This window comes from Leopardus geoffroyi, chromosome C3, assembly GCF_018350155.1.
Source record: "Leopardus geoffroyi isolate Oge1 chromosome C3, O.geoffroyi_Oge1_pat1.0, whole genome shotgun sequence".
NCBI classification, from domain to species: Eukaryota; Metazoa; Chordata; class Mammalia; order Carnivora; family Felidae; genus Leopardus; species Leopardus geoffroyi.
Window position 1 is genome coordinate 38,295,739 of NC_059338.1, and position 21,779 is coordinate 38,317,517.

A 21,779-nucleotide genomic window follows, 5' to 3' on the forward strand; every position below is an offset into this window, starting at 1 on the left:
CCGTGCAATTCACCCATGGCTTTTAGTATATGTACAGATATTTACAACCATCACTACAGTCAATTTTAGAACATTTTCATAATGTCAGAAAGAAATGCCATACCATTTAACTATTACTCCTCGCCTCACTCATCCCCTACTCTAAGCAGCCACTGATCTACTTTCTGTCTCTATACTGTTTCTGTCTTCTCTCTACTTTCTGTTCCTGTTCTGGACATTTTATATGAATGGGATCATATATAGTCTTTTATAAGTCTTTTATATCACTGGCTTCTTTTCACCTAACATAATATTTTCAATCATGTGGTAGCATGTATCAGTATTTCATTCCTCTTATGGCTGAGTAATAATCCATTGTATGGCTTTAGTACCATATTTTATTTGTCCGTTCATCAGTTGATGGACATTTGGATTTCCACCTTTTGGTTATTATGAATAATGTTGCTGTAAACATTTGTGTACAAGTTTTTGTGTGAGCATATATTTTAATTTCTCTTGGGTGTATACCTAGAAGTAGAATTTTTGGGTCACATGTAATTTTGTGTTTAATTGCTTGAGGAACTGCCACACTTGTTTTCCACCATGGTCATGCTATTTTACATTCCTACCCACCAGTTTATGATCTCTGCATACCCTCACCAACACTTGTTACTCTGACGTTTTTAATACAGCCATCCTAACAGGTATGAAGTGTGAAATTTTTGTGGTTATGATTTGCATTTCTCTAATGACTAAAGATGTCAAGCATCTTTTAATGTGCTTTTTGGCCATTTGGTGTATCTTCCTTGTAGAAATGACTCTTCAGACCCTTTGCCCATTTTTTAATTGAGTTGTCTTTTTATCAAGTCGTAATGTTCCTTTGTCTTTTCACTTTCTTAATGGTATCCTTTGAAGTGCAGATGGTTTTAATTTTGATAAAATCCTAAATTATCTTTTTTTCTTGTTCCTCATGCTTTTGGTGTCCTAAAAATCTTTCCCAAATCTGATGTCATTAGGTTTACCTTTATGTTTTCTTCTAAGAATGTTATATGTTAGCCTTTACATTTTTAGGTCTTTGATGCATTTTGAGTTCAAGTTTTGTATGGAATGTGATATAACAGTTCAGATTTATTCTTTTGCATGTAGCTATTCAGATGTCCTAGCACCATTTGTTGAAAATACGTTTTCCCCATTAGATAAGGAAACTTGTTGAAAACTTGTTTAACTTGTTCAAAATCAGTTGGCACATGGTTTTATTTTTGGGATTTCAGTTCTATTCCACTGATCTGTATTCTGTTGTTTTATCAGTACCACACTGTCTTGATTACTATTGGTTTGTGTAGTACATTTTGAAATTGAAAAGTCTGAGTCTTCCTACTTTGTTCTTTTTCAAGATTGTTTTGGCTATTCTGGCACACTTGAAATTGAAAGAATTAGGTTATTGATCTGAGATTTTTATTTGTTTTTCTATAGGTATTTACAGGTATAAATTCCCTTCTAAATACTTTTTAGCTACATCCCAGATGTGTTAGTATGTTATGTCTTCATTTTCATTTGTCTCAAAATATTTTCTGATTTTTCCTTTGGTATCTTCTTTGATACATTAGTTATTTAGGAGTGTGTATGGTTTAATTTCTGCCTATTTGTGATTTTCCCAATTTGTTTTCTGTTACTGATTTATAATTTCATTCTGCCATGGTCGAGGACATACTTTGTGGTATTTCTGTTTTTACTTTTTTTTTTTTTATTTAAATTTTTTTTTTCAACGTTTATTTATTTTTGGGACAGAGAGAGACAGAGCATGAACAGGGGAGGGGCAGAGAGAGAGGGAGACACAGAATCGGAAACAGGCTCCAGGCTCTGAGCCATCAGCCCAGAGCCTGACGCGGGGCTCGAACTCACGGACCGCGAGATCGTGACCTGGCTGAAGTCGGACGCTTAACCGACTGCGCCACCCAGGCGCCCCTGTTTTTACTTTTTTTGAGGTAGTTTTATAACTTGGCATATGGTCTGTCCTGGAGACTGTTCCATGTGCACTTGAGAGTATGTATTCTGCTGTTGTTGGCTGGAGAATTCTATAGTAAATATAAATTCCTTAGTGTTCTATAGAAGTCTGTTAGATCTGGCTAATTTATAGTGTAAGCCTTGTATTTCCTTGATCTTGTGTCTAGTTGTTCTATCCATTATTAAAAATGAGATATTATGGGGTGCCTGAGTGGCACATTGCATTAGGCATCTGACTCTTGATTTCGGCTTAGGTCATGATACCATGGTTTCATGAATTCAAGCCCTGTGTAGGACTCTGTACTGACAGTGTGGAGCCTGCTTGGGACTCTCTCTCCCCTCTCTCTCTGCCCTTCTCCCACTCGTGCACACTCTCTAAATAAATAAACATTAAAAATTTTTTTTTTTTTTTTTTTTTTTTTTAATGAGATCTTGAAGTCTCTCTTGTTGAATTGTCCATTTCTTTCTTCACTTCTTTTAGTTTTGCTTTATATATTTTGGAACTGTTAGTAAGTGCACATATTTTGTAATTGTTGCATCTTAGTCATGAATTGACCTTTTCATCATAAAATGAATATCTCTAATACAATTTTTTTTGTTTGTTTTAAAATCTGTTTATCTGATATCAGTATACCACTCTAGCTTTCTTGTGTTTGCATGATATATCACCTTCCATCCTTTTCAGTCTATTTGTGTCTTTGAATCTGTAACTTGTTAATGGGGAGAAGAGCATATAATTAGGTCTTTTTTAATTCAGTTTGAAATCACTGCCTTTTGACTGGATTGTTTAATCCATTTGTATTTAATGTTATTTGTTGATATAGTTGGATTTATGTCTGCCATTTTACTTTTTGTTTTCTGTGTCTCGTGCCTTTTTTGTTCTACATTCTTCCTTTACTGTTTTCTTTAGTATTAGGTGAATATTTTTCACAGCAGCATTTGTTTGTTTAATGATTTTTTATCACATCTTTTTGAGTTTATTTTTAGTGGATGCCCTTGGGCTTATCATGTATATATTTATTGGAATCAACTTCAGATTTATATTAGCTTATTTCCAGTGAGATATGGAAACATTACTTCTGTATTCGTGTATTTCCTTTTCCTCCTTTTTATGGTGTTGTTATTCAGTTACATTTATTGTTACAAACCCAATAGTGTTTTATTGTACTTAATGCTTTATCATCATTCATTCATTAGCCCAGTACATGTTTGCTTCCACCCATCTCCTTTGTGCTGTTATTGGCAAATATGTTATATTTCTAAACCTAATTATATATTTATAATATATATATTATATATATATGTGTGTTTATATTACTTTATACATTGGGGTTTTTTTGAATCAGCTAAGAGAAAAAAGAAAATATATGCATTTATACTTCCTTTTATAATTACATAATTTACTGGAGTTCTTTGTGGTTTCTTTGTGGATTGGAATTACTTTCTGTGGTTATTTGCTTTCAGCCTGATGGAATTTCTTTAATGTTTCTTGTAAGGCAGTCTGGGTAGGCTCTGAGTTTTTGTTTATTTGGGAATATCTTTATTTTGCCTTTTTTTTTTTTTTTTTTAAGTTTTCTTTAATGTTTATTTTTGAGAGGGAGAGTGCATGAGCAGGGGAAGGGCAGAGAGAGAGAAAGACACAGAATTCAAAGCAGTCTCCAGGCTCTGAGATGTCAGCACAGAACCTGATGTGGGGCTCGAACTCATGAACCTATGAGATCATGATAATTAACTCACTGGGCCACCCAGGTGCCCTGCCTTCATTTTTGAATGATAGCTTTGCTGGATATAGGATTTGGGGATGACAGGTTATTTTGTTTGTTCTTTTTGAGCAGTTTGAATATGTTACTCTGCTGTTTTCTAGTCTCTACTATTTCTACTGAGAAATTAACCATTAATGTTAGCCCTTGTAAGTGACTAGTTGTTTTTCTTTTGCAGCTTTCAAGATTTTTCTCCTTGTCTTTGACTTTCAGCACTTTTATGGTATATCTGTGAATCTCCCTTGTATTTTTCCTTCTTAGAGTTGTTGAGCTTTCTGGATATGCAGCTTAATGTTATTCAGTAAATTTGGGAAGTTTCAGTCATGATTTCTTCAAATATTTTTTCTGCTTCTTTCTTTTTTCTCCTTTTATGTGCATGTGGTACACGGTGTCCCACAGATCGAAGTTCTGTTCATTTTTTTTAATGTTTTTAAAATTTATTTTGAGAGAGAAAGACCATTCATGAGTAGGGGAGGGGCAGAGAGAGGGAGAGACAGACAGAGGAGAGAGAGTCCCACCCAAGCAGGCTCTGTACTGTCAGTGCAGAGCACAATGTGGGGCTCATTCTCACAAACTATAGGATCATGACCTGAGTCGAAATCAAGAGTCAGACACCTAACTGAGCCACCCAGGTGTTCCTGAAGTTCTGTTCATTTTTATTAACCTCTTTTTCTGTATTCAGATTTCATAGTCTGTATCAATTTATCTTCAAACTTCCCTAATTCTTTCCTCTGCCAATTCACATCAGTTGAGTCCTCTAGTGAGTTTTTCATTTTGTTATTGTACTTGGCAATGCAGAATCTTCTTGTTTCTCTCTTTCTTTTTCTTTTTTTGTAAAGTCTGTTTCTATTGACATCCTTTATTTGATGTGACATTGTCATATCTTCTTTACTTCAGCGATGGTTACCTTTAGTTCTTTGAATATATTTATAATGGCTGCTTTGAAGTCATTTTCTCTTAAATCCAACATTTGGTTGCTCTCATAGGCAGTTTCTATTGCCTTCTCTTTTTTCCCCTTGGTATATGGGACATACTTTCCTGTTTCTTTGTGTATCTTGTAAATTTTTTGTTGTTAACTGAACACTTTAGATAATGTATTTAATATATTATAGCAGTACAATACTGGGTACTTGTCCCATCCCTCAGAGCTTATTGTTGTCACTTACTTGTTTAGTGACTGGGTCTAATATTGTTCCTTAGAGGATGCAGCTTTAGGTATGCCAGTAGTCACCCTGAGATGAAGGTGCTTTTGACAGGGCTCTCTTTATGTTTTCCTAACAACACCCCCAGCTTTAAATTCCAGTGACTTCCAGCTTGTTTAATTGTTCTCAACAATGCTCTGGGGCATACATTGTTTTAATTTTTTTCTGACTAATCTAGTCAAATTCAGGCTTTTTGGAAGGAATAGTTCCTGAGGTCAGTGTCTGATATTTGTTCTAACACCAGAGTGCTCCTCCAAGCTGTTTCTTTCCCTGGTATTCTGCATACTAGCTGACTAAAGCCTATTTTCTCAGTGAATTTACAAATCTTCCCATTGCCATTCACTATAACCCCCACTGTTTTTGAGAACACCCCTAACCTTGAACTTTTCTATGCTGTGTTGCAAAAGAAGTCATTTCCTTTGGGAAGAGACATAACAGCTGTTTTATGTCTTGCTCCCCCACCCCCTGCCCCCCAGGCAAATTTTTTGAGTTAGGACTCTGGAGCTGGGGATAGGGACAATGGCATGCTTCTCTCTGAATGACACCCTACTTCAGGAGCTGAGCAGAAGGTGGAGAAGGAGCATTAGCCTAAGATCTTTTTGGCTTGCCTCTTCCAGCATGGAAGCACCTACAGGCTAGGACTGAGATAATGATAGCCCCAGTGGTGCTGTCTCAGTGGTGCTGCACCAAGGGTAGAGCCTCTGTCCATGAGTGGAAGTTGGGCAAAAGAAGGGAGCCCTTCTTCTCAATTGCACTGGCCCAGAACTTAAACTCAGTAATAGGTAGTTGTGGGCAGGGTGAGAAATGCCAACATCATGCTCCTCACCTAAGGAAAGCTGCCTGATCAAGATCTGGTAGTAAAGGGGTCCTTGTGTTCTTGGCTGCCTCCCTCCAGAGTGGAGTTTCTGCTTAGCTAAGCCGAGAGGAGAGAGGCACTTTGTTCAGATACCACACATTCTTGCCGTTCTTAATAAATTTTCATAAGTATTCTTGGATAGATGTTTCCTCATTTGCTGCTTACCTTAGGGCCATTTCCAGAAGCTTTCAAGGTTTAAAAATTATTTTCATCTGTTTCACTGGAGTGCAGGTCTGTGGAGCTTTTACCTTGTCTTGCTAGAAGTTGAACTTCCTTTTTTTTTTTTTTAATTTTTTAATTTTTTTTTTTTTCCAACGTTTATTTATTTTTGGGACAGAGAGAGACAGAGCATGAACGGGGGAGGGGCAGAGAGAGAGGGAGACACAGAATCGGAAACAGGCTCCAGGCTCTGAGCCATCAGCCCAGAGCCTGACGCGGGGCTCGAACTCACGGACGGCGAGATCGTGACCTGGCTGAAGTCGGACGCTTAACCGACTGCGCCACCCAGGCGCCCCAGAAGTTGAACTTTCTGTAGACTAAAATTTTACCTTCTTTTGTAGTAATAATTAGTACCTTTCTTTTATCTAGGAATTTATAGCTTTCAAATATATAATCATGCCAATACGTTTGAAAACTTAAAGGAATTGGGAAAATCCCTTGAAATAAACAGCTTTCTGAAACTGACACAAGAAGAAACAAAAATCTAAACAAGTCTTATACCTACTTAATTGAATCGTAATTAAGAACTGTGACAAATGGGGTAAATGAGTGATGGTCATTAAGGAGGGCACTGTTGGGATGAGCACTGGGTGTTATATGTATGTGATGAATCACTAGATTCTACTCCTGAAGCCAAGACTACACTGTATGTTATCTAACTTGAGAACTAAAAAAAAGAAAAAAGAAAAAAGAACCTTGACAAGGACATTACAACAACAACAAAATGCAAAGATGCAAAAATGTTATACAGAATATTTACAAATTGAATTTAGCAACATACAAATAGGATGATACATCATGATCATGTGGGATTCATGCCAGAATCCAGGATAGCTTTTACATTCAACAATGACTTGCTATGTAAGCAAAAGAAACAAGTTGTATCATCACTTCAATGTAAGTAGAATAATAGAAATTCCTTCTCTGTATAGTTCCTTTCTCTCTAGTACTTTAACCTGTAGATTCCAGCCACTTCATTAGCCCTGATTTCCACTTTGTATTTAGCTCAGCAAGCCCGTTTGCTATTTTGAGTCTTCTCCCTATGGTGCAGTCTGGAAAGTGCTAACGGAGAGCTTATGTGATTGTGGGCTCACTCTGTTTCCCTTCTCTTAAGGATCACAGTCCCATATTGCGTGTTTTCCAGCATCTGAAAACAGTTATTTCACATATTTTCTCCAGTTTTTAGTATGTTACAGTGGAAAGTCTAGCCTGCTGGAAGCAGCAGTGTTGCCCACACTTTTTGTTATTTTTGAATCCAATGGGTATGGAGTGATGTATTTCACACATAAATTCATATGTATGGTTTACACATATTAACATTTTTCTGCTTTCCAGTGTGGTTGAATGTCATTTCATATGTTTATTGATCATTTATGTTTCATGTGCTCTTTTCTATAGATTTGTCTTTTTCTTATTGATTTATAATGTTCTTTTGTGAATTCTGGATGCCAGTCCAGAGTTGGTTATAAAATTAAATGTTTCACACTTTACCTAGTCATGTTTAGTCTTTTAGTTCTCTAAAAGAATTAATATTTATAAATGGTGTGAAGGAGGGATCTAATTTTTTTTTCCATATGAATAACCAATGGTCCTACCATAATTTATTAAATTAAAAAATTCACTACTGACATTAAAAAAAACCCAACCCTATTATATATTAATCTTTTGTATATGTACCCTAGTATGTTCCTAGGTACCTTATTTTTTTCTTTTCCAGTGGTCTTTTTGTCTATTCCTGTCTCAAGTCGTGTAGTTTTAATCACTATGTGTAGTAAGGTTAGTCTTCCCTTCTTCATCTTAAATATCAGCTTGGCTATTCTTGGCTCTTCATTTTTCCTGATGAATTTTAAGAGCAATTCTTCAGGTTCCAACAAAACACTCTGTCAATTGAGTGCAGCATCATGTTGCAATCCAAAATGCTTTCTCTGTATAGATTGAGGAAGATGTCTTCTCATCCATGAATAATTCTATATCTCTGCTATTTATTTCTTTTATATATTTCATAAAAGTTTTGTAATTGTCTTCATAAAAGTCTTTCTTGTCTTTTGTTAGATCTCTCAAATTACTTGCCCCGGGAACCCAGTCAACATATTGTGAGGAAGGTTAGGCCACGTGGAGAGGTCACATGTGGTGGTTCTGGCACTAGCCCCTGCTAGACCTTCATTCAAAAGCCTGAATTAACTATCAACACATATATGAGTGATTTAGCCTTCACAGATTTCTCCCTCTAAGTTTTCTAGTTTTCTAGCTGAGGCCTTAGACTTCATGGAACAGAGATAAGTTGTCCCTGCTATGTTCTGTCTGAATCTCTGACTTAAAAAAACTGTGATAGGGGCGCCTGGGTGGCGCAGTCGGTTAAGTGTCCGACTTCAGCCAGGTCACGATCTCACTGTCCGGGAGTTCGAGCCCCGCGTCAGGATCTGGGCTGATGGCTCAGAGCCTGGAGTGTGTTTCTGATTCTGTGTCTCCCTCTCTCTCTGCTCCTCCCCCATTCATGCTCTGTCTCTCTCTGTCCCAAAAATAAATAAACGTTAAAAAAAAAAAAAAAGAAAATTGTTACCATTAAAAAAAAAAAAAAAAACAAAACTGTGATAATTATTGTTTCAAGCCACTAAATTTGGAATGATTTGTTACTAAGCAATAGAAAATTAAAACACCAGACATCATTCTGATAATGATCTGGCTTCTCCCGTAGGGTCTGCCTAAGGAACACATAACTGGAATATTCTAATATGGTACATGGAGGAATAATTTCCCATCACAAATTAATAAATTGGCATTTATTACTAAGTCATGAACTTGGCTAATTTACATTTGTACTGTGTATGATTTAGTGGTACAGTTTTCCTAAATAAGTTTTACAAACTGACACTAAAGAGTATAGTTAAAACTTTCTCACCATATTTTCTTAAAGATTCTAATTTAATCTTCAAAAAATTTTTACAAAGTTTGCTAATATCAGACGAATTAGTGTAATCAACCAGAGTATATACCCAACTACATAGGCATTATTTTTCTCAAATAGTTTATTCTATGAAACATGAGACCTCTTGTGACTCTGATTCTTTTTAGAAAGAACCAGTCATAGAAGTCACATAGTCTCACTTTTATGGCCTTTAGTTGGAAGTCACGTAGCTTCACTTCTGCAGTACTGAGGCTGTTCCCTAGAAGCAAGTGACTAAGTCTAGCCCACATTTCTTTTTTTTTTTTTTTAATTTTTTTTTCAACGTTTTATTTTTATTTTTGGGACAGAGAGAGACAGAGCATGAACGGGGGAGGGGCAGAGAGAGAGGGAGACACAGAATCGGAAACAGGCTCCAGGCTCTGAGCCATCAGCCCAGAGCCTGACGCGGGGCTCGAACTCACGGACCGCGAGATCGTGACCTGGCTGAAGTCGGACGCTTAACCGACTGTGCCACCCAGGCGCCCCTAGCCCACATTTCATAGGAGAAATAAACACGTTTTGAAGAGAGGGGTGTTAGATAATTTGTGGACAAAAAAATTTTTTTTAATTTTTTTTAACGTTTTTATTTATTTTTGAGACAGGGAGAGACAGAGCATGAACAGGGGAGGGTCAGAGAGAGGGAGACACAGAATCCGAAGCAGGCTCCAGGCTCTGAGCTGTCAGCACAGAGCCCGACGCGGGGCTCGAACTCACGGACCGTGAGATCATGACCTGAGCCGAAGTCAGACGCTCAACCGACTGAGCCACCCAGGCACCCCTGTGGACAAAATTTAAAACTACTACACTTGCTAAGCATGAAATTAGAACAAAGGAAGTTTTAATAAATAATGGTATTAGGCAAAAATATCTTAGTTCTCTCATAGCAGGGGAGATCGTCGTGTTTGATGGTTCCGGTAGACTTGAAATCCTTTGGCTAAAGTTTTTTCTCATTGGTTAGTGTTTAGGTAAGCACTGACTTTATTTGCTTCTGAAGAGGATGAAGAATGAGAATGGTAGAGTCCATTCCAACCAGTGCACGTAAAACAGGAAACTTCAGGTATCATTATAAATGGAACACGGGATATAAAAGCGGGCATAATGGGAAATGAAGTTGGAAAGGTGGTGCCACTCACTTTCTCCTCCTCTTCTTTCACTCTCAACCTTAGTCATCTTTACATTATTACATTTTTAAGGTTGGTAACATTTTCTGTACCACAGTTAAGATTTTTGTAAATTGTAATTCTTAAAGTTGAAAGTGAGTGAAGGCTTATGTTGTTAACTATATAGGCTTCAGAGCCACATAATGTAATTACATTTCCTTATATAGTTTTTTTTTAGTATTTAGAAACTGGAGTTTCTAATTGTATCTCTTTTTCTTTCCTTGTACTTTTAACATACTCTTAAGTTTTTCTTCAGTTTTCCATGCAATATGATATCCTATTGATCTTCCTCTAGGCATAACTCTCATAGGGCTTTATTCCTCCTGTTCTGAATGGCTCAGTTGCTCTCTAGGACTTAATTGCTTTTCTGGATTGTTTTCCCCTATTCCTGGATTCCATTTTTTCTCTTTTTCCTTTATTGCTGCATCATGTCCTCAGGTAATTTCTTAAGAAAGGTTGTGAGGGTGGTAAGTTTTCCAAGTGTTTTTATATCTGAAAATGCCTTTATTGAATCCTTATACTTTATTGATTGTTGGCTAGTTAACACAGTTCTAGATTGGCATTAGAATTTGAATGATGTAGCCCCATTATCTTCTTACGTCATCTTGGATATCTGTCTCTGGTTCTTTTGTGAGTTAATTAAAAAAATTTTTTTAATTTATTTTTGAGAGAGAAAGAGGGACAGTGTAAGCAAGGGAGGGGCTGAGAGAGGGAAACAGAACAGGCCCCAGGCTCCCAGCTGTCAGCAGAGCCCATCGCGGGGCTGGAACTCACAAACCTGGAGATCGTGACCTGAACCGAAGTCAGGTGCTCAACCAACTGACCCATCCAGGCACCCCAACTTTTTTTTTTTTTTTTAATTTGAAAGCGTTCAGTCTTTTCTCCTGGGCATTTGAAATTTCAAAGTGATATGCTAAATTAACCCATTGTTTGGCGTCTTTTTTTGTTTATTTAGTTTTCTTTCATGTTTCAAGGCTTTACTTGAATGTCTGGTGATCCTTTATTTTCTATTAAAATTAGTGAATTTTAAAAAATCACTTTAGGGGCGCCCTGGGTGGCGCAGTCGGTTAAGCGTCCGACTTCAGCCAGGTCACTGATCTTGCGGTCCGTGAGTTCGAGCCCCGCGTCAGGCTCTGGGCTGATGGCTCAGAGCCTGGAGCCTGTTTCCGATTCTGTGTCTCCCTCTCTCTCTGACCCTCCCCCGTTCATGCTCTGTCTCTCTCTGTCCCAAAAATAAATAAACGTTGAAAAAAAAAATTTTTTTTTAAAAAATCACTTTAGAAGTTGGATGGAGGTTCACTCACTGCCTGCTTTTGTTTAGAGTAATTGGTCAGGGAACTAACTAGTAAAAGCTAGAATTTTTCTCTGGGACAATTGAGTTGCTTTGCCCACCCTTTTTTTTTTTTTTTTTTTTTTTTTTTGGCCTGGAGCATGAATGCTTGACTGACTTTTGGATTGAGATGGTAGACTGTTCAGTACATGCAGATTTATATAATCTCCTATTTTCAGCTCATGTCTTAATCCCATCCTCTCTTTCACCAGGTATTTCTAATCCAGAGTTCTGTGGGAACCTTATCTGTAATTCCCTGTTTATTCTAGAATGTGGCTTCCTGCTTTTTGGTTTTGTCAGTTACCACTTCTTCATGTACTTTGAGTTTTCCAGAAGTTTGTTGAAGTCTTTTGCCTAAAGACCCATTCTTTCTCTTTGTTATTGTGGGTTTACACACATACACACACACACACACACACACACACACACACACACACAGCTATATTCTGTTGTGGGTTTTTTTTTAGTCGTATTTAAACAATTTTTTAAAATGTTCATTTATTTATTTTTTTCAACGTTTTATTATTTATTTTTGGGACAGAGAGAGACAGAGCATGAACGGGGGAGGGGCAGAGAGAGAGGGAGACACAGAATCGGAAACAGGCTCCAGGCTCTGAGCCATCATCAGCCCAGAGCCCGACGCGGGGCTCGAACTCACGGACCGCGAGATCGTGACCTGGCTGAAGTCGGATGCTTAACCGACTGCGCCACCCAGGCGCCCCAGTGTTCATTTATTTTTGAGAGAGAGCGAGCAAGTGTGAGTGGGGGAAGGGCAGAGAGATAGGGAGACACAGAATCCAAAGCAGACTCCAAGCTCTGAGCTGTCAGCCCAGAACCTGATACGCGGCCAAACTCTTAAGCCCTGAGATCATGACCTGAGCAGAAGTCGGAGGCTAAACCCACTGAGCCACCCAGGTGCCCCAGTCTTATTTTAGAAAGAAAGGGAAGAGATAAACAAATTTGCCATCTTTAACTAATATACATTGTGAATCTGTAAGTGGGTAAGGATTTAGAATATAGCTATTAGAGGAACAGTTGATATTTCAAAGACTGTGGTCTTATATGTACTTTTTCTTGCATTCTAGGTGATTTGAATCCTGTTTGCATTACAGATTTATTTTGTGATCTTGGACATGCTTTGTAGTGTGCCCTCTTAGAGTACATGTTGTAAAGCAGTCGTTTTCAAACCTTTTTTGACTGCAAACTATAATAAGAGACACATTTTACAGGGGGCCCCTGGGTGGCTCAGTCGGTTAAGTGTCTGACTCTTGGTTTCAGCTCAGGTCATGATCTCATGGTTTGTGGGATTGAGCCCTGTGTCAGACTCCATGCTAGCAACATGGAGCCTGCTTGGGCTTTTCTCTTTCTGCGCCTCTCCCGCTCATGCTATCTCTGTCTCTCTCAAAATAAATCAACTTTAAAAAAACCACATTTTACTTTACTACTCAGTACTCATACTGAGACACATTGAAATTTTATATATATTTTAAAATTCTAGTCATGACCCACTAAAATCTTACTACCCAGCAGTAGATTGCCATTCACACCTTGATAAACAGTTCTCTAGAGCAGTATTTCTTTTTTTTCCGATTTTTTAAGTTTATTTATTTACTTATTTTGAGAAAAAGAGAGAGCAGGGGAGGGGCAGAGAAAGAGGGAAAGAGAATCCCAAGCAGGCTCTGAGCTGTCAGCACAGAGCCGAATGCTTAACTGTTGGAGCCACCCAGGTGCCCCTAGAGCAACATTTCTTAAAGTGTGAGTCAGATACATCTTCATGTTGGGTGTTGAAAAAAAACTTAAGCATTTAGAGATAAATAGGGAAACCTGATAGGGCTTTTGTGAGTTTTCAAAGTTGTATTAATAATTCTTCAAAGATTAAATGCCTCCCTTCCCTAGAGTTGTGTTGATTCTCCTTCTGCCTAAGACTTCTACAGTACTGAAAATTTTTTAGTGGGATCAAATTTCAGTCATAACAAAATGAAGAGAGTTAAGATGCATTTGAAAAACTCATCTTCCAGGCAAGTTTAAACCAATTATGTATTTTTCAAGGCAAAAAGCACATCTGTTTTTAAATAATTCTTTGATTCCTGTAGTTTTTCTTATATCTTCCATAATTTTCTTTTTTTTTTTTTTATTTTTTTTTAACGTTTTATTTATTTTTGAGACAGAGACAGAGCATGAACGGGGGAGGGGCAGAGAGAGAGGGAGACACAGAATCTGAAGCAGGCTCCAGGCTCCGAGCCATCAGCCCAGAGCCCGACGCGGGGCTCGAACTCATGGACCGCGAGATCGTGACCTGAGCTGAAGTCGGACGCTCAACCAACTGAGCCACCCAGGCGCCCCAGATCTTCCATAATTTTCATGCAGAGCTTGTTTTATTGGGGACTTAGTAAAGAGCACTTTTAGGAAATCCTTAGTTCTCTGATATTTTTGAAGAGATAAATGTAGGTCATAATATTTTTTTAGGTCATAATATTTTTAAATTGTAATCAAATTTCTTTGACAATTTAAAGACTTAAAGCATTTAAAACTGTTGAACGCGATACACTATGATAATAATTACTGGTAATAATTGCTAGTCTGAATTGCTCCCAGGTAAATACTTAGGGAGACCAAAATATACTAAAAGATTTATGAATAGGACTGGTTTTTCTCTTCATTTAAATGGCAGTCACCAGGATCTTAAATACTCATCCTTTATTTGTTCCTGATTTATTTACAAATTTTAGAAGAAATTAATAATCCACTTGAAATAGATACATGTCAGGGGCACTTCTCTTGACTTTGGCTCAGGTCATGATCTCACCATATGTGATACTGAGCCCCCCATTGGGCTCTGCACTGACAGTGTGGAGCCTGCTTGGGATTCTCTCTCCTGTCTCTGTCCCTCCCCTGGTTGTGTGTGCTCGCTGCACTTTCTCTCTCTCTCTAAATGAAATTTAAAAAAAAAATGGATACATGTTATTATTTCAAGAAGACCTGCTTTAAACTGCTGGAGCAAAAATTTGGGGTCTCTTGTGTAATTAATTTCAAGTTGACTAAGCAAATACTGTGTTGTACTCAGGATGATGTGTAACAGTTAACAGTGTGTGCATCTACCATTCCAGTTGCTGTATGGCGTAGTACTCTAAGGTGTTCTGAATTTTTCCTGTGAACTTGTATGTTTCTGCAGGTGTTTTTATTTTTAAACCACTAAGTGAAATTCTCATAGAAGACATCAGTGAATATTGCAGATAGAGAATCCTAAGGAAAAAAGCTATCACCATTGGAATCGGAATGGACATTATCCACATTGAAAATGGCGAATGGATAATTAACATTAGCCCAGTAAAAATAACTAAGTTCGAACAATACATGACCTTACTGCCTAAATGTTAAGACATTGCCAAACTGAAATATCATTGAGTATAACAGACTTCATTTGGAAGCATTCTTATAAATGGTGAAGTTAAAGTATAAAGTCACCAATATAGATTTTGTCAGCACTTTTTACATTAGCAAAGAGAATTATTACACGTTCTTTTTCTCACAAGTTGTCATTCATATTTATGAAGTATAGCCAGAATATAGTCTGATCTTTTTTCAACTTATTGAAATATATTTTCTGCTTTTCTTTTTTTTCTTACGAGAAAATTCAGTGTAAATTGTGTTTTGTAGAGACACCTGAGTTGGGACATAATAAACATCAACAAGTACAATATATTTCATAGCTTCTTTTTTTTTTTTAATTTTTTTTTTTAACGTTTACTTATTTTTGAGACAGAGAGAGACAGAGCACGAACGGGGAAGGGTCAGAGAGAGAGAGACACAGAATCTGAAACAGGCTCCAGGCCCTGAGCTGTCAGCACAGAGCCCAACGCGGTTCTCGAACTCGCAAACCGCGAGATCATGACCTGAGCCGAAGTCGGCCGCTTAACCAACTGAGCCACCCAGGCGCCCCTATTTCATAGCTTCTTGACGAAAACCGTAATCATCTTTTCTTACTAGGATAACCATTATAAAAATGTTTTTAATCTACATAAAGATGCTGCATGTCATGTACCTAGCAGTTTGTAATCCCTTGAAGACAGGAAGTCATCTCTAACTTTCAGAACTAAGTTAGAAGTTTTTATTATTTAAAAAAATCTTTTTTACATGTTTGTTTATTTTTGAAGGAGAGAGAGAGAGAAACAGAGCATGAGCGGGGGAGGGGCAGAGAGAGAGAGGGAGACACAGAATCTAAAGCAGGCTCCAGACTCCGAGCTGTCAGCACAGAGTCAGATGTGGGGCTCGAACCCACGAACCGTGATATCATGACCTGAGCCGAAGTTGGACCCTTAACCAACTCAGCCACCCAGGTGCCCCAGAACTAAGGACTGTTTTGAAAGTTAAATTAGGGTTAGGTGGGAAAGGATTTTTCTTTTCTCTAATACCTAAAAAAAATTGAGGACTGGAAATGTCTGTTTTAACTCAGAGCCAAAGGAGTTGAAATGTTAACTTTTCTAAATATTTCTAATGTTTGGGAAGATCCAGATGTGACCTATCCCGTCTAAGCATTAGGTAATGCTGAGATAAAATACTGGAGAAGAAAAAATAAATTGAAATAAATCTTTAAGTTAAGAAATGGATTAGTGAATGGAGAAGCTATGAAAAACACCAATTTTTCTGTAGAGAAGACTCTTATGAGTTAGGTGCCCAGAAAATGAAACTTCTTTTTGTAACATATTCCTGAATCTACTACTGTTTACCAGTCCTAAAAATCATTTGTGTCTTCTAACATGTTAGCCAGAGGCTTCTCCTTTTTTATTCCAACTTTGAAATACATTCACTCAACTTCATGATCATTATCTCGTTTAATCCATTTAAATCACCATCAAGGTAGGTTGTTGATAAAAATGGTCATTACTATAAATTCTTAAGCATAGACATGATATAATAATTTATTGATACCACTTTTGATATCCAGCAGAAATTTTGAACTTAATTCTGTAGCCTGTTTTTCAGTGCATAGTCTTTATTCCACAAATTTAAGAGTTTTTTTTCAAGCATCAAATATATGTTTGTTGACTTCTTATATACCCTACACTATGATATAAAAGAAATAAAAAGAAAACTTGTTCAGTGAATGATCCTTGCCTTTATGGAATCTGAAATCTTTTGGTGGCTGATAAAAGAAATACTCATTAAATACAGACTTAAACATAATGCATACTCAACTGTATGATTGAGACTGAGTACTGTAGATGTTCAGAGAAAGGAAGGATCACTGTGTTCTGACCTACTTACTACCTAAGGGAAATTTTGTGGAGAATGTGAGATTTAATTTTATTCTTGGAGGGTGAGTGAAACATAGGGGAGGAAATCTGGTAAGGTATATCAGGTAGGGAAGAGTTTGAGCAGACACATGGCCTTTGAGGAACAAGAAAGGCAGTGATTTCCTGTTGAGTTGGTAGTGGGAGGAAAAGGAGAATTAGTTAGGGCTGGACCACATAGTGAAATGGGATATTGTATGAGTTTTTGTATTGAAAGGAAAAAATAGCTTAAAAATATTTTAAAAACTCTGTCAGAACTGAGTTAGCTTGTAAAGGTACGACACCTATTTCCCTATATTCCCCATCAGTATAATGGGGAATCTTTATGTATAATCTTTATGTATAATCTTTATGTATAATTATACATAAAGATCTAATATATGTTATAATAAAGATATAAAGTGGGGCACCTGGGTGGCTCAGTTGGTTGAGCATCCGACTTCAGCTCAGGTCATGATCTCATAGTTCGTGAGTTTGGGCCCCACGTCAGGCTCTGTGCTGGCATCTCAGAGCCTGGAGCCTGCTTCGGATTCTGTGTCTCCCTCTCTCTCTCTGCCCTCCCCCAGTTGCGCTCTCTCTCTGCCTCTCAAAAATAAATAAAAATAATTTAAAAAAATTAAAAACAGATATAAAGTTATACAATGAGGATATAGATATCTTTACAAATAGATAAAGGTATTACTGAGAAACTGAAAAAACGTATGGGGATTTCCTGTACAGTATGAGTTGAGAAGGATTCTTCCAGCTCAAATAATCACCCCTTCTCTAGTGTGTAACACATACCCAATCTAACAAGTTTAGCGTAATTGGGAAGCTTACAGAAAGCAGAGGTATTATTCATCTTCTACTTTTTCAAATTAAGTATATTAAGTAGGTGCATATGAGGTTTTTTTTTTAATTTAATCCCCCTAATTAAGAAACTTAAATAATTGAGCTAATTGAAGGTCCTTGTTTACAGATGTGAAAGTTCAGAATTGAAATTTTGTTGTTTTTTGAATGTTGGAAACAAAAGGATTTAATACATATGTTAGACTCAAATCAATATAATGTGTCCATAGTTTTGTAAATAAGTAGAAAGTAAAACAAGAAACATTTACTAATGCCTATTGTGTGCCAGATACTGTTCTAGATATAAGAAGTGGTGGGGTGTGGGGAGAGGGACAGACAGAGATAGAGATAAAAATAACACTTGTTTCCCGCCTTTGGGGGCCTTGCAGTCTAGGAATGTTGTACATGTAAAACGTAATTGCCACATAGAACAAAAAATGTTACAGTAGGTAACTTAGGTACAAACCTAAGATACATTTGGGTAAAAGGGGATTAACCAGTTTAGCTTTAGTGTCCTAGAGTTTCTGAGGGGAATATGTTTCTGCTGAAACTTAATAAATGGGGAGGGTTCCCAGGGTGGGAATGTGGGAAAAGAACATTCCAGGCAAAGGAAATTGTAAAATCTCACAAGTCGAGGGAATATGGTTTAACCAAAGGGTTACATGCTGCAAAGTGTTGAAAGTTGATTGTTGACAACAGGCAGCTGAATTTTGTACACAAGTTTGAGTTTCAATTTGTAATTTTTGGAGAATCATTGAAAAGTATTGAGTGTGATCAGATTGATTTTCTGTTTAGCACAATTTTTAGCTTTTGAGGTAGTTTAGAAGGTAAATCAGGAGTTGTAGTAGTTATGGGACCAGGCAAGAGGAGTAGTTAGGATATCATTGCTGTAATTTAGATGATGGAAGATGAGGATAATTAAAATGGCAGTGAGAATGACCAAAAAAAGGGTAGATTCCAGATATGTTAAACAGAATCAATAACATATAATGGTTGATTATGGGTAGTAAGAGAGGAAGAAAAGTCCATTGTGGATCCTGGTTTCTGGCATGAATGATGAGATTAGATGGGTGAATTTCTCGTGATTTTTTTTTTTTCTTCACTAGATTCTTGAGAGAAGTTTTTTTATTTTATGTGTGTGAATAGCATCTATAAAATTAATAAGCTTATTAAAGGTAATTTCTGAGTAGGTTATTTCTAAGTTTTTCTTTATTTTTATTTATAGATGCCACTTCCAATGAACAACAAGAGCTTTTCTGTCAGAAGTTGCAGCAGTGTTGTATACTGTTTGATTTCATGGACTCTGTTTCAGACTTGAAGAGCAAAGAAATTAAAAGGGCAACACTGAATGAACTGGTTGAGTATGTTTCAACTAATCGTGGTGTAATTGTTGAATCAGCGTATTCTGATATAGTAAAAATGGTAAGCCTTCTAGACTTAAGTTCCTCAGATTTCTATAAATTCAAGTAAGATCTGAGGTGTAATTATGAATTACTGAGACTGATTTTTAATAAATATACAATAATCAGTGTACTCAATGTTTTTTAAATAGTCCATTTGAAAGATTATCCATTCATTCCACTGATGCTGTCTTATAATAGTTCAATGGCTGGTGGCTGTCATATTGCATAGTGCAGATCCAGAGCTTAGGAGAAACATGTAGGCTTAAGATTATACAGATTGATAGGTGATTGTCATAGAGCTGAATTGTCACTAAGGGAGAATGTCTAAAGTGCAGAGAGAGAAGACCAATGAAAAACTATTGGACTCCACATTTCAGCAGGGTAGGTAAAGGAGTCAGGTCTTAAAAAATGTATTTATTTAGACTATTTTAATATATTTATAGATTCTATAGCACTTGAATTTTAATAAAAACTCAGGACCTTTAAAAAGGTAAATAACATAAGTTTATGAAGTCTCTGAAAAATAGATTACTGCCAACTTTATTAAGGTAAGGTTGTTTAGGATACTAATAATTCAACCTTATTCTCCATCAAACAGTAAAGTTTGTTTAGGATTTGTGATTTTTGTATTTTGGTGCATAGTACCAAAATACAAAAAATGTAGTCTGAGTAGTTAGTCACTGAATATATAATTGAAGCTTAGATGTTACCAGGGTATAGAAGGTTATAACAAGTATAATTTGTAGTTGTCTTCATTTCCTTCCCCTTGGCTAATATATGTTCTGGGGGAAGAACAAAATGTGTAGGAAAGTTTAATTTGGCCCCGTTATACTAGTTGAGTTTTTTTTTTCATCGCATTTGCACCAGAAAATTTGGGATGATTTTTTTGTTTGTTTTTTTTTTCAAAAATGAAAAGCCTTAAAGAAGTTTTTTTTGTTTTTTTAATGTTATTTTTATTTTTTTATTTTATTTTTAAAATATAATTTATTGTCAAATTGGCTTACATCCAACACCCAGTGCTCCTTAAAGAAGTTTTAAAAGATTAGCTATGCAAGGAACATTAATCAAAATGCAGATTGCTTCCTAGACTCTCAGTAAACTGTAAAAATTAAGTGACAGTTTGAAAACAGAAGTATTAAATACTGATAAACTCATTTTGTTTTGTGTTTTGTGTTTATCATTTAAAATATGTTCAGGGGAAAAAACAGTATTTCCATTTTACTGATTGGTAAATCAGATGGTTTGTATTCAGGAATTTTAAAAATCCTGGAAAAAGGTACTTTATTTTAATCTCTGTAAAGTTACTGACTTGGGTGCCTGCTAGGTCAGTTGGTAGAGCATGCAACTTTTGATCTTGGGGTTGTGAGTTCGAGCCCCATGTTGGGTATAAAGATTACCTAAAGTTATTGACTTGAATATTGAAGGTATTCAAATATTTAGATATCAGAAGTACTCAAATGTTTGAGTCAGTTTATTCTATACTAATAAATTCTGGGATTTAATTTCTTTCTCCAAGAAAAAAGGTGTGTGTGTTTTTCTTTCTTTCTTTTTTTGTTTTATTTATTTATTTTTTTAACTTCTGGGTACTTAATTTCTAGACAAGCATGACTCCAACTCATGCTGTTGGCCCTATAAAGCTCTTATGTATATTTGTTATATACAGTTAATTTTATTGGTGGCACAACAAAGTTAACTTTTTCTTTTACTGCCAATAATAAGTATGATCTCAAAGGCAAATTATGCCCTCTGAATGGGATATATTTCCTTTTCATGTTTTATCTGTGACTTTATGTCATTCTTTGTGAAATTGATATCTGTCAAACTATTCTGCCCTCATGTACTGGCTTTGAGTTCTAGCAGATCAAATTCTAGGTTATTACTTTCTAAGTCTTACGGTTATAGTAATTGACTGTAAGCAGTTATTTGGCTGACCATAGATGCCACTTCATAAGAATAGTTGGAAATTTGCACCACCTATGACCTCTTGTCTCATCCTTTATTCCCCAGATAGTTTATTTCAGGTGACCAACTTAATAGTATGGCCTTAAGTGTTTGCTAAATAAACCATGTGGTTTCTCAGTTGTTCATCATTCTTCAAAGATTAGCACCACAGTCTAACCTTTGCTAAAGAACAAAGATGTGTTAGTTTACCTTGGTGCTAAGACAGTGTGAATGATGAAATTTTAAATATTGTATTTCATTGAATCTGAAATGAAGAGTCAGCATCCTGATTTTAGAGAGATTAATATGTTTAAAAAAAAAAAAAAAAAAAAGGCTCAGGGGCACCTGGGTGGCTAAGTTGGTTAAGTGTACAACTTCAGCTCAGGTCATGATCTCATGGTTTGTGAGTTCGAGCCCCGCATAATGCTCTCTACTGACAGTGCAGCGCCTGCTTGGGATTCTCTGTCACTCTCTTTCTGCCCCTCCCCAGCTTGTGCTCTCTCTCTCTCTCTCTCTCTCTCAAAAATAAATAAACATTAAAAAATAAATAAAAATTAAAAAGGCTCAGAATAGATGAAATACATTAAATCACCAGTGGGATATTATAAACTATGTCCGTAATAGCACTGAGGGTATTCTGCCCTCCTACCCCTCTTCCTTAGTGTTGTGTGTATGTATAAGAATGGAGATCTTTTATCAAACTCTTTTGGATTGTAAGGTAAGTAAATGGCTGGATTAGAATATAGAGGGAATTGTAGAAAGATGAAAAGGATCAAGTTAGGGATAGGTAGACTTAGGAACTTCATGGTTTTCTCCCCAGAATTCCCTTCCTCCCCTTTTTTTTTTTTTTTTTTATTTTCCG

At 36.5% G+C, this 21,779-nt stretch overlaps 1 protein-coding gene across 2 annotated transcripts in view; it reads left to right on the forward strand.

Moving 5' to 3' along the window:
* The window catches only part of PPP2R5A (protein phosphatase 2 regulatory subunit B'alpha), a 66,813-nt gene that overhangs the window by 15,376 nt on the left and 29,658 nt on the right, over positions 1–21,779 (forward strand). For both annotated transcript variants that reach the window (XM_045452468.1, XM_045452469.1), the window contains exon 2: positions 18,799–18,995. In XM_045452468.1, the coding sequence (XP_045308424.1) occupies positions 18,799–18,995 (197 nt within the window). The remainder of the gene's footprint in view (positions 1–18,798; positions 18,996–21,779) is intronic.